This window comes from Anser cygnoides, chromosome 2 (assembly GCF_040182565.1).
Source record: "Anser cygnoides isolate HZ-2024a breed goose chromosome 2, Taihu_goose_T2T_genome, whole genome shotgun sequence".
NCBI lineage: Eukaryota > Metazoa > Chordata > Aves > Anseriformes > Anatidae > Anser > Anser cygnoides.
Genome location: NC_089874.1, coordinates 68708365 through 68721705, shown reverse-complemented (window position 1 = coordinate 68721705; position 13341 = coordinate 68708365). Strand labels below are relative to the sequence as shown.

The window sequence follows — 13341 nt, the reverse complement described above, 5'->3', positions numbered from 1 at the left end:
CTGACACACTTGCACTCAAAGCTTGCACACTTTCTGCAAGCAGAAGGAGTGTGGCCCAAACAGGCATTGGACATGAAGAGGAACACGTATCCCCACATCAGACACCAAGGGGATAAGAGCATTGAAACAGCTTGATGTGAGACTCTTGCTCATGCCTTGGTGACCGTAGCTGGGCTCCTGAGCTGATCACTAGCCTCTAGCTGCCGGGAGGAGGCAGTGTGCTGCTGCCCTGGGAAGGTGATGGAGGCTCGGCCACGCCTCCTGGAGAGGTGTCCTCATCCCTGGGACAGCTGCTGTGACACACGTGTGACACAAACTTCAGGTTTTACCAGAGTAATACCCATCACTGGAGAGCATTGCCAAGGCTGTGCTGCTTGTGGGTGTTGGCTGCAAAGCTGACAGTTAGACCCAAAAAAAATGATCAGTTAAGCCATCAGCTGGGCAGTCACATCCCTTCCCTGCTGGGCTCACCCGGGGTGGAGGAACAGGCTCACAACTGCAATTCAGCAACTTCGCATTCAGAATACTGCAAAGATAAAATTCCTTTTCTCCCTCTCTCTATTCCTCATGTTGCTCAGGAGACCTGTGAGGCAGAGCTGAAGGCTGATGAGTGCCCTCACACCCAGCACCTCTGGAGACAGGCTCTGGTGTGGACACTGAGGACCAATGGGGCTACACAGAACCTGGAGAAAGCAACTGCTATGAGCAAGGGGAGGATGAATGCAGCTACCTTGGACAGAAACCCAAGGAGGCCTCCCAGCCTTGCTCTCTGCTCTCTCCCTGCTTCCACAGCTGAGTTGCTGGGGCCAAGACCTGTTTCCTCAATCACCTTTCATGCAGGAAAGCGCTGCTTTGTGCCAGCGACTTGGCAAATGCTTACTGATGTCTGCGAGTTGTTGCTTCGCCAGGTGCTGTGCTGAAGGCTGATGCTGAACGAAGCACAGCCTCTACAGATTCCTGTTGGTAGATGCTCAGCTGTGTCCATGTATTTTCCCTCTACCTGTCCCTGTGCTCACCAGCACATGCTGCTCTCTCATCCGCACCCAGAGATCAAGGTTTCTGCTGGAGCTCTTTTCTGAGCCAAGCACTGATTTCCATTGCCCCCTTGCTCCCCTTTGTTCCCCTCCTCCTCGCCCCAGGGACTGTGCACCAGCGAGCCCAGAGAGCAGGCACAAGAGGCATCATTTCAGCAGCTCTGCTCCAAAAGATTTGGGAAACTCTGCCCATAAGCCCTGAACAGGGGGTTATGCATAGACATTTTTGCTAATGCTGCCCAGATCCATGCAGAAAGGATCCCTCTCTTGAAAACTGCCACAACCCTATCTGCTGGTCAACCAAGACCTGCTCAAACATTGACATGGACTGGGTACTGTTTTGGGAGATTGGTACTAAATGGGCATTTCACCTCAGATCATGATTGATCACATTTCTCTGAAACAGCCTCCACAGCAGTCAGTCAGTAAGCTCAGCATCAATGTTCAGCTTCAGGAATGAGTGAGGCTAGGGCTGATCATCCATGGCAGCCACCATGCTTCAGAGAGGACTGTCATGTCTTTGAAATTCAGAGGAGCCTATTCATGTCATGATGGTCTTGGTGCTGGCTTACATAGGGTGCTGTTAGGAAATGGAGAGGTGAGCAGAGATCTGCCCTGCTCCACTCTGTTTCTTAGTTTGCCACCTCCCTTTGGCAAAGCCGGAGCTCGGGCTGTGCTTCACCCCTGCAGTTTGTTTCACATGTGAGTCCCACACTTTGGCACCATGCTCACATTTGCTAGAAAGATCACCTTTATCTTGAAGAATGGGTCAGCAATGATTAGGGCTTTGAGGAATGATTATCCTTGCTGCTCTTCATCAGTTAACAGCCTTTTTTTTTTAGGGGACCATGTGGCCTTGTTCAGAAGCCCTCCTGTACCTGCAGGCTCCTCAAGGACAGGAATGAATAACTGGGCAGCAAATAGTGGCAGGTGTGACGTCAAGACCTCAGCTGGTTGTGGTGCCTGAGTGCCCTTTTCTTTCAAAACTCATGTTTTACCTTCTGCAAACCGAAGCATATGGAGGATTACAGAGACACTGAGCATCCTTGGAGAGTGCCAGCTGAAGAAAAGGTGTGTGAATAAATGTCTTTGTGATGCCCGTGTGCATGATATTGCACATATATTAATGTCAGTGGGAAGTGTGCCTGGATATCAGGGCATGGTGAGGAAAAATAGCATTTAATGAGGTAGCTCAGCAGGCCTTGCTGTTGGCTTGGTATCACTCTTCTTTTGCACATCTCTTGTCCTACATGGGGTCTGATGCATCTGTTCATGCCAGAGTTACAGTAGCACTCTCTGACTGCACCAAAAAGTATGTTGTACCGAGGCAGCAAGTCCTGCCAGCTCTGAGATGAGAGTGGTGTTGGCTAGAGACGACACCCCAGCAGATGCATGAGTCAGCAGAGTCTGTTGAAACCCAAAATACACCACCACTACTCTGAGTGGGGATTTCTATGATGCAGCTCTGTACATTTTGGCATTTTAGCTGAGTGAACAGAAACATAGATTTATGCAAAAATACGCATCCCTGAAGAAGTGAGTCATGCAAAAGTCATGCATCAAAACTGGCATGGTTCATCACAACTTTGCTGTGGCCAGCATTTTTTGGCCAAACTGCAAAGCATATGTGGAGGAATAGCTCTGATATGAATGTTAACAAAAAAATGTGCGCCAGTCTGCATTTCAGAGAGTTACAATGGACATCTTCAGACCAAGGATATAATTCACCTTCTATTTCCCAAACTTTTTTTACATTTGGACAGAATACCTCAAGTCACTTTTTTTCCTTTTTATTTATTTATTAATTTTTCTGTTGTGATCTGTTCTGGATCTCACAGAATCACAGAATCATAGAATATCCCGAGTTGGAAGGGACCCATAAGGATTATCTAGTCCAACTCCTGGCACCGCACAGGTCTACCCAAAAATTCAGACCATGTGACTAAGTGCACAGTCCAAACACTTCTTAAACACTGACAGGCATAGTGCAGTGGCAGTGACTGCTTCCCTGGGGAAGTAGTTCCAGTGTGTGACAACCCTTTCGGTGAAGAACCTCTTTCTGATATCCAGCCTGAACCTCCCCTGCCTCAGCTTGACACCATTCCCGCGGGTCTTATCACTGGTTACTAAAGAGAATAAATCAGTGCCTGCCCCTCCACTCCCCCTCACGAGGAAGCTGTAGACTGCAATGAGGTCTCACCTCAGCCTCCTCTTTTCCAGGCTGAAACAGGCCCAGTGACCTCAGCTGCTCCTCATACGTCTTCCCCTCTAGTCCCTTCACCATCGTCATAGCACTTCTCTGGACACTCTCCAACAGTTTTACATCCTTTTTGTACTGTGGTGCCCAGAACTGCACACAGTACTTGAGGTGAGGCTGCACCAGAGCAGAGCGGGACAATCTCTTCCCTCGACTGACTAGCAGTGCCGTGCTTGATGCACCCCAGGATGCAGTTGGCCCTCCTGGCTGCCAGGGCACACTGCTGGCTCACATTCAGCTTGCTATCAACCAAAACCCCCAGATCCCTCTCTGTGGGGCTGCTCTTCAGCATCTCATCACCCAGCCTGTACGTATAGCCAGGGTTGTCCCCGTCTCAGGTGCAGGACCCGGCACTTGCTCTTGTTAAACTTCATGTGGTTGGTGATCGCCCAGCTCTCCAATCTGTCCAGATCTCTCTGCAAGGCCTTTCCATCCTCATCTGAGTCAACAACTCCTCCAAGTTTGGTGTCATCAGAAAATTTGCTCAAAACATCTTCTACTCCTACATCCAAATCGTTTATAAAAACACTGAAGAGAACTGGCCCTAAAATGGAGCCTTGGGGGACCCCAATGGTGACCAGCCGCCAGCCTGATGTGGCCCCATTTACCACAAGCCTTTGAGCCCTGCCCGTCAGCCAATTGCTTACCCATCGCATGATGTTTTTGTCTAGCTGTATGCTGGACATTTTGTCCAGTAGGATCCCATGGGAAACTATGGCAAAAGCTTTGCTGAAATCCAAAAAGATCATATCAGCTGGTTTCCCCTGATCAACTATATGGGTGATCTTATCACAAAAGGAAATCAAATTTGTTAAACAGGACCTACCCCTTGTGAACCCATGTTGGCTGGGACCAATGACTGCATTGTCCCCCAGGTGTGCTTCAATAACTTCAAGGATAATCTTCTCCATAATTTTACCAGGCACTGATGTGAGACTGACAGACCTGTAGTTGCCAGGGTCTTCTTTCTTGCCCTTCTTGAAAATTGGTACAACATTTGCCAGCTTCCAGTCAACTGGGACCTCTCCAGATTCCCAAGACTGTTGAAAAATAATTGAGAGGTCCCATGATGACTTTAGCCAGCTCTCTGAGCACCCTGGGAAGAATCCCGTCTGGACCCATGGACTTGTATGGATCCAGGTGCAGCAGCAAATACCACACACGTTCAGGGTCGGTTGGGAGTTTATCATTCCCACCGTCACAGTACTCCAGCTCATGGAGCTCGGGGTCCTGAAGCCCATCAGCAGTGTTGAAGACAGAGGCAAAGAAGGCATTAAATGTCTCTGCTTTGGCTATGTCCTTGTTTGGAAGGTGACCATCCCAGAATAGTTAGTAATTTCATGGTGTTTCACTACTGATAGACTAAAGCAGCACTTTCAAGAGGATGAAAATAACACAGGATTATCCTGGACAAGACCCAGTTACTGGGGGATTCTGAGTTTTCTGCATGCTCATGAAGATACATCCCTGTGCAGGAGCATCTTTCAGCCAAGAGAGGTGTGTGACACAAATAAATGCCTCTCACTAAAATTTCTTTTATTTTTCTCATGTTTTTACCAGTTCTGATCTCTGGGCATATGTGGATGTTATCACAGCAGAAAGGAGGCAAGGCAGCACTTCTGGCTGGGAGAATGTGTCCAGAAAGGGGTGTTTCTGAGACTTTCCCATACTGTCTGGGAGCTATTCCACAAGATACGTGTCTCAAGGGGAGATGATGTGACCCCTCAGACTGAACTTTCCTTTGGGGTTGATACCTCCTAAGAAAATTGAAACCATTTGCAATAATAATTGCAAAACACAGGGCTGTACACCTCCTCCACAAATCCAGGAGCAGCAGCATGTCTTCCTCTTTCCTGGTGAGTTGGAGCTACCACTGAGAAAGGGGCACCTGCTGAGAGACACGGGCACCTTGCAGACGTGTGGGGAAAATTGCAGATCTCTTCCAATGACGTTCCTACCTCTGCTGACTAAAGCACTGTTTCAAGCTGAAGCTGAGGTTGCTGGTTTTGTATGAGAATCAGCTAAAGAAACCAACCTCACTGCCTTGTGGTCAGCATGGGTCTTCACTGCAATACACAGGTAAAGAATAAAGGAAGAGGCAATTTTTGACTGTCTGCTGTTAGACTGAAGACCTTGTCAGTGACTTGGCATTGAAACATAAGTGTGTGAAGGTATACTCAAGTCTCAGGTGTCTATAACCTACAGAGGCATTGATTTTGGTATTTCTTCCTACACAGAGACTGTGGATGACAGCCTGGGGAGCCTGATGTCCGGAGGAGATCTGGAGGACTCGCTGGTGAGTTGCTCCCTGGCTGCCGCCCTGCGAGCTGAGCCCAGGGGCACACCTGAGGGGCCCAGGTTTGTGCCTGGGATGTATGGGGCTTTGCTACTGGGTGAGGCCATGCTGGTGGGAACAGTGAGGGTGTGGAAGGAATCACTGTGGTCACAGTTCCCTTAAAGAAGCGTGTGTGAAAGCATCTCCCACTGAGAAGGCTGCATGTGTCAGGGCTGACTGTCCCCTGGGGCAGGACTGGCCCTAGGAGTGTCCAGGGGGGTCCCTGTGCTGGGGATGTGCCCTCACCACTCTTGCTGCACTGGGCTGGCCATGGCAGTTGTGGCTGTGGGGGCTTTGAAGCCATCGGCACCCAGCCATCCCCATTAGCCATGCAAAGGCCTTAACAATATACAGAATTGAGCCCCAAAACCTCTACTGGGGGCTCTCAGCACCCTGGCCATGCCCATTTGGTTGCTGGCTTGGTGATACTCCCTGGGTCTCTCACCTCACCTGCTCAGTGGCATGGGGTGGGCACAGGGCTGGGCATCCCCAAGGAGCTGTGGGGGGATGCTGGTACCCCCCCTGGTTTACTGCAGTATTTCTGCCCTTGTCCCTCTGGTGCAAGAGCCTCATCCCTGCAGGGCAGGACTGGTCACATATGTTCCTTCCTCATTTGCATCCTCTGACCTGGACACAGTATGGAGTGGTTTGTCCTAGCTGCGGGCTGTGGATGTGCACTAGCTCCACATGGGCTTTCAGTCAGGGCAAGCATACAGCCCTAGCTTCCTGCAGCTGCAAAGCATGTGCAGGAGAGAGGAACTTCATTTCCAGAGATTTCCGCATTCCTGCTTTCATGGAAACAGGAAAAGCAATGCTATGATTTTCAGAATAGGAAGTTCATGTGAACGTGAAAGAATGCACAGAAAAGAAATATCCTGAGACTGTCAGCTGTCAGAAAGTTTGGTTGGTTTCCTTCAGTACATGCAGCTCATGATGTAGTCCCCTGTATGGGCTGACAGTATTGCACTGAAAGCAGCCGTGAGCTGCTTTTTCTTGCTGCTATTGTTATACTTTTTTTGCCTGGCCTGACCTCTGTGTATCTAAATTATATCCTCATTAGACAGTTTTTAGGCTTATTTACTGATTAGGTTATTTATTCTGAAGAGGTTCCTCTCACTATGGATTACCTGTCAACAACTCAACTCCTCTCCATTGTATAATATCTACAACTCATTTCACAGGACAACAGATACCATGTCACCAGCACCTAATTCCTCTTCAACTTATTATGAGGACCATTACTATCCTGAAATGGCTTCCACTTGCACCACAGAACATAGTAAATCCTTTACATCTATGGCTTTTCCAGTGCTGTACACTGTGTTGTTTGTGACCGGCCTTGTGGGAAATGCTTTGGTCGTTTGGGTCCTAATGGCCTTCAAAAAAGTCAGGGCCATGACTGATGTCTATCTGCTGAACCTTGCCATCTCTGATCTCCTCTTTGTCTTCTCCCTCCCCTTCTTGGTTCAGTACTCCCTGGCGAGCCAGTGGTCTTTTGGCAATGTCATGTGTAAAATTGTCAGCTCAGCTTACTTCATTGGTTTCTACAGCAGCTCCTTCTTCATAACTATCATGAGCATCGACAGGTACTTGGCCATTGTGCGGTCTGTGTATGCTCTGCGGGTGCGCACGTCCGCCCACGGGGTCATTGCAAGCCTGGCCCTTTGGGCAGTCGCCATTTTAGCATCAGCGCCAGACCTCATTTTCTTCCGGGAAATGGAAGACAGCAACAGGACCGTGTGCCTGCCTCGCTATCCTGGTAGCAGCAACGGCTGGAAGATTTTCAGTAATTTTGAAGTCAATGTCCTGGGGTGGCTGATCCCGGTGGGCATCCTCATTTTCTGCTACCACAACATCTTGAAAAACCTGCAGCGGTGTCACACTCGCAACAAGTACAAAGCAATGAAGCTGGTTTTCGTTGTTGTCATTGTGTTCTTCCTTTTCTGGACCCCTATCAATGTCGTGCTCTTCCTGGACTCCATGAGGAACATGCACATCATCGATGACTGCCAGGCAAGCCAAAGGCTCGACCTAGCCCTGGAGCTGGCTGAGGCGCTCTCCTTCGTCCACTGCTGCCTCAACCCCATCATCTACGCCTTCGTGGGTGAGAAGTTCAAGAAGTATCTCTGCGAGGCTTTTGGCAAATATGCACGTTTTCTCTTGATCTGCAACGACTACAGTGTGTTCCACAGGCACAAACTGGACAGGCACTCCTCTGTGCACATGGCGTCCTCGCAGTCATCTTTTGTTGGTAGTGTCTTGTAGAGCTGCAAGCCAAAAGCTCCCATACTTCATGCATGACCTGAAGTTGAGAAGTCCTCCCAGTGATTCAGTTAATAAGTCTTCTTGTTGCCTTAGTGTAGGAGGTTAAGGTGCAGTGGCCCATTACCAAAGTGTGACTAGGAAATCATGCAATCCTAGAGCAAGCTGCAGTGCACCTTGCTCCATGATATGCTGTAATACCATTCTGAGCAGGTATCTTCATGGATGCAGTTCTTCTGAAATACTTCTCTGTTGTTAGCAAATGTGAATGAGAACTTCAAACACTGAAATTAACATTGGGAAATTTATCAGCCACTCCTCTGCCCACCAGCTGAATCCTTTAACATAGATTCATGCCTCCTTCTCAGAGTAGCATGGAGACGCACTGTTCAGGGAACCTTTTAGGACAGGATGTACCAGAAAAGTGGAAGCATCTGTTTAAGCTTACTTGTACCATGGTTCCCTTTGGAGTTCACTTCCTACTCTACCTTCTTTGTGAAAAGGAGGCCAAAATTACCATCAGACTCTGCACTGCCCTAGCAGTACAGAAAGGTGCACCCAGCACCTCCAGTACAGGACACATGGTCCTCAAATATCTCTAATGAAATCATGAAATTGTGCATCGAAGTACAAGGAGGAGGCAGTCTGTCTTTGCAGACAGGGAGTCAAGGTCACACCTAAATACTCCTGATGTTTATAAAACAAAGGCATAATACTTATTTCTGGATTGCTTATTTAATTCTTCATGCCTCCTCAGTGAGCTGCCCCCCTGGGCGAGGCAGTTAGTCCTGGACTGCTCTCAGAGTTGGCTGCATCATTTGTGTGTAGGGAAGATGCCAGATGTGTCCATTAAAACAACTAACTCCCCTCCAAGGAAAGTGGTTTGCATGCTAATAATGTGAATAGACAAAGGTAACAGCACAGGGAATTAAAGCAGAGTGGATTTGCTCTGTAGGTAGGGACTGGGCTCAACACAGGAGGGGGAACACACTTTTGGGAGGGAAACGGTCCCCACATTTAAAGAATCACTCCAGGGTCTGGCTTCTACCTGATATCTAAACAACGTTCCCAGCCCAGAAAGAGCTTAGTAAACGATCAGTTAGTCAAGCAACAAAGAAATTAACTTTATGCCTGGGTTTTGTTAACATGAAGATGGAAGAATATCTAGGTATGACCCTGCCTCCCTATCTGCCTAAGTTCTTTGCTACCAGGACCTGCAGCTACTGGGCTGGAAGGGTTTAAAAGTCACAGCTGAGAAATGACACTGTGGGATTCTTAAGAAAAAAAAAAATGATGGCAATGAATGAGTGCTCTGGGTATGAGTGAGAAATAGTTACCAGGAAAAAGAGACTGAAGAGTGGAAAACACCGAATGTAAGCTGAGGGAGTGGTAAGGGTCATACGTAAAAACTTCCTGGAGATCTGCTGGAGGTGGCCAAGGAGGTGGTTGCTCTCAGCAGAGCCCTGACCCATGAGCTGAGGGGTGGTTGTTCTGCTGAAAGCCTGCAACAGGATGGAGAGAAGACAAACGGGGAAATACACCAAGAGCCTGTAACTCAGGTGGTATCTAAAGCAGATGGCACAGACTGGTGTGAGTGGCCAGAGACTTCAGAGTTGCCTAAAACCCAGACAGACTTTCTGAACACTTTAAACAAGTGATGCACTAGTATGAGCTTCTTGAGACATTCCTTACTGCTGTTCGAGCTTGGTAACATAGATGATATATATGTGAATGGTTAACCATGCATATACATATATATAATATATGTGTACATATAAAATATAATCATATATATGTATGTATATATATTAAATGTGTGTGTGAATATATATGTGTATACATATATATATATATACACACACACACACACAAATATTGATAGATAAATGCAATGATGTTCTGAAGTTTTTGGCTCTGGTCTATTTCTCCCTACAAGATATGACCCTATTTGAAGTTTTATAATAAAGATACTGTATGCAGTGTAATTGCACAATCCCAGAACCTGAGGAACTTCCTTGTCCTGTCATTGATTCTTTCAGCCTATGCTTTTTTCTTCTGTCCCAGGCAGTTTTACACAACTGATCATCCCTCCAGCTGCCTCTTCTCTACCTCCTCTCTCTCTCTCTCCCTCTTCCCCCTCTCCCTGGGAAAAAGAGGCTGAGAGCAGATTATCTTATTATCTTTTATTCTAGCAATTTAATTCACTGTAAGAGTCTACCCTTGCAGTATCCCCACACATACTGGGGTTAATTCCTAGAGAAGAACCAACAAAACACAAAAGACAATTCTGTTTAGCCACTGATCTTTTTCAGGTAGGGTTTACTATTTTAATATGTGTTAATATTTGCAATCTGCAAGATACATTTTTTTTTTGCAAGAACAGTCTGGTAACACTGCGTGTGCAAGAAACAGATGTTCTTTCATGTGGGCCATGACACATTCCACAAATTATAAAGCAAAGACTGTGAATAAAGGAAAATGTTTAACTGATTCCTTGATGCCAGTCCTGCAATGCTGCTCCTGCCATTCAGGTGCCTCAGCACCCATGGTCAACCAGGCTTTTTTCTTTGTACGTGCAAACACTTAGATGTCCAAGAACAGGATTCACACACATTATGGTTAAAGACAAAGGGTGGTGGGCAGAAGGACAGCATCAACTCTCTCTCTCCCCTGAAACTTTGCAGCATGAGCCCCCTAGATTGCACCTTGCTGGAAGCACAGGAGATGGAAACAAGTTCTGCATCCCCACAGTGGCGTACATGTTGGTGTCTGTACAATACTGTAGGATTTCATGGCTTGGTTCCTCCAGAAGTGACGCAACAGAGGATTCTGCACCACTGACATGCAGGCAAAAATCTTCTTTGCACTGCAGTGGTTACCCCCACAGCTCTTCCCCGAGTAGCTGGCAGTCATTTAATTTCCATCACCAGTTCACTGCAGGAAAATAGGAGTACCCTCAAGACTGCAGAATAACAGGAAATGCAAAATTATTTCATCCCTTCTCACTGCTTATGCTCCCACCCTGCCAACCCTCCAGAGCTGCTCCCCAGCATCACCTCTGTGATACCCAGAGAAGAGTGAGGTCAGGGAATGGGCATCTGCAGGGACTGCAGCATGGATTGGAAAAAAACATCCCTGCAGTCACAGGGGAGCTTCCTGGCTTGTTGAATGCGTGCCCTCCATTTCTACTTTTTCCCTTCCCCTTTTGCACACTGACACAAAGTAAATGCAAAAGTGATCTAAGAATAACATTTTTTGCGTTTTTCCATTTTTCTGCAAAATTTGGTCAATGCACCTTCTTCGCACTGGCATTTCAAGTTTTGCAGTCAGACTGAAATGGCCAGCAAATTTGATAGCATGGAGCAACCCCTTACTCATGCAAATGCAGGATGGAGAATTTCCTTTTAGAAGAAGCCTTTTCAAGATTGGCAAGTTAACCTGTGGCCTAAGGGGGATCCAAGACATTTAGATGAAGAGCAACACACACACACACACACACACATATATATACATTTTTTTTTTTTTTCTGAAGAATGTGTCTCTAAGCTTTACAGAAAATCATCCCTACCTCTCCTGGACCACATCAGGCAGCTGAAGACTTCTCTTCTGAAGCTCAGCAATATTTGTGATCAGTACTTAGGCTGTACTCCCAGAGAGCATTTTCCAGTAATAGTCAAAAATCTGACTGAGGAGTTGTGTTACTCCACACAGTCCTGAAAAGGGTGCGTGAAGGTGTAGGTTAGGCAAGGTCACCAAAATAAGATGTGCACGGCCTACAGTGAGGCTCTGCTGCAGAACAGGATCACATCAGGAGAGGACAACAGGGTCAGGGGTGTGTGTGTGGGGGCGGTGTTCAGATTTTCTTGGTTCTGGGATGTGCTGTAATTGTGGGTTATACTCTGAGGTGACAGTGAACTTTTTGATCTGTGCAGTATTCATTTGGATTACTGTCAGTCATTTGTGTCATCCTGTGACAAAAACGTACCACAGGGACTCAAGAAATCTCTAGTTCCTGTTAGTGCACTAATGGTAAAGGGTGTTAAGAGTAATCTCAAGTGAGACACATGAGCGCTGAAAGCACTCAAGCATCCAAAATACCTTTGTGGTCCTCCTACAACCTGTCCTCATCTGGTTGGGTAAGCTGGTTCACTTTGCTCCTCTTGGAAAGCATCCTCCCTAGCTGTGTGTGTCATGGTCTAGCATAAGTGGGCTCATTTTGCTGCATTTAAAATTTTAATTTCTGATGCCAGTTGAGGTGTAATGCTCCAGGACACCAGCAACTGAGTTGGGAAGATGTTACGCTGTGCGGGGGAGCTGGCTGATGACAAGTATTATAGGATCAGCTCTCACCAGAGAGCTGGTGTTTTGAAAAGGGAATGCTTCGCTGGCTCAGTGTCTCATTGCATGCATACAGCTCCTTATCCTCAGCCCTGGAAGGATGCTTGCTGTGAGGAAACCTCTGGGGATGCAATGGTCTTTCTGCTCCTCTGCTCCCCTCCCCCCGCTCCACACCCCCCCCCCACCATGGCCAGGTCTCCTCAGTTTGTTATACCCAAGACATGACAATTTTTCCAGCTGTTTTCACTGTTCTGCTGTTTTAATAGACATGTTCTTCAGCACAGTCTTACAACAGAAAAGTCCAAGTGCATATTTTCGTATTTTACGCATTTAGAAATAAAGTTGAACATGAGAAAAGGGACTTCTTTTCAAAGCCTTTCACTTCTCTAGTTCTCAGTAGCATTTAAAGGGCATCTTCCCTTTGCTGCTGTCTCAGCCCTATTTTCAAAGCCTTCTCCTGAGGAGGCAGGAGGTGCTTTCTGCAGCATGAAGGATTTCCTGCCTGGGGCTGCTGCCTTCCTCCTCTGCAGCAGCAGCATCAGGAGCCCAAGCTGGACCAACCTCAGCACCTCTTGCAGCCCAGCTGCTTCAAGCTGTTGCTGCTGCCTTGCTGAGAAGGGGGAGGAGGTGAGACCCACATCCGGAGGCTGTGCAGGCAGCAGGACCTGCCCCATGTCACCTACAGGTCTCAGAGCTCCTCTTTTTTTCTGATGGGACAAGCCGTGGAGAGTCTTCTGCCCTGCTGTTGTTTGTGGGGCACTGGGAGCACAGGAGAGCAGGAAGCATCTACCTGCATCTGCTCAGGTTGGAGCCCTAAGTCCAGGCAGCTTGAGGGTGATGCCAAATTGTAGGGTTGTCCCAGCAGCTGCTTGTCCCAAGAAAAGCATTCAACTGCCAGGGGCTGGGCCATTCTCCACAGACTTTATGTATGGTCACACATTCGCTTAAAAGGTGCCCACCATAGTTTTAATATTGGTCCCACTCACGTCTGATGCTTAGCTTTGCATCCCGATCATGACCTTTCTTTTTGCTGAGATGACACAGGTTAAAGGGAAGTCACGATGACGGTAGCACATTAAATAGTCAGGTGTTCTCCCGTTCTGGCTTCAGTGTGT

At 47.5% G+C, this 13341-nt stretch overlaps 2 protein-coding genes across 8 annotated transcripts in view; both read left to right on the top strand.

The window, feature by feature from the left end:
• The window catches only part of GLB1 (galactosidase beta 1), a 96348-nt gene extending 94347 nt beyond the window's left edge, over positions 1-2001 (top strand). For 3 of the 5 annotated variants that reach the window (XM_066992324.1, XM_066992322.1, XM_066992323.1), the window contains one exon: positions 579-920. In XM_066992324.1, coding sequence (XP_066848425.1) covers positions 579-920 — 342 coding nt within the window. Of the gene's footprint in view, positions 1-578; positions 921-1876 lie in introns of those variants that run through there. The other 2 variants (XM_066992325.1, XM_048055724.2) reach the window with 2 other exon arrangements.
• A 35-nt stretch (positions 2002-2036) lies between these two features.
• Positions 2037-13245, top strand: LOC125181299 (C-C chemokine receptor type 8-like). 3 transcript variants are annotated; one of them, XM_066992330.1, is made up of 3 exons: positions 2037-2105; positions 5529-5587; positions 6808-13245. In XM_066992330.1, exon 3 carries the CDS (start codon positions 6821-6823, stop codon positions 7889-7891), a length of 1071 nt encoding a protein of 356 aa, XP_066848431.1. In that variant the 5' UTR covers positions 2037-2105; positions 5529-5587; positions 6808-6820; the 3' UTR covers positions 7892-13245. The 3 variants fall into 3 exon arrangements, with proteins under 3 accessions (XP_066848431.1, XP_066848432.1, XP_047911691.2); XM_066992331.1 differs by lacking the exon at positions 2037-2105 and adding an exon at positions 4856-5147; XM_048055734.2 differs by lacking the exon at positions 2037-2105 and adding an exon at positions 4856-5370.
• The last annotated feature ends 96 nt before the right edge of the window (positions 13246-13341 follow it).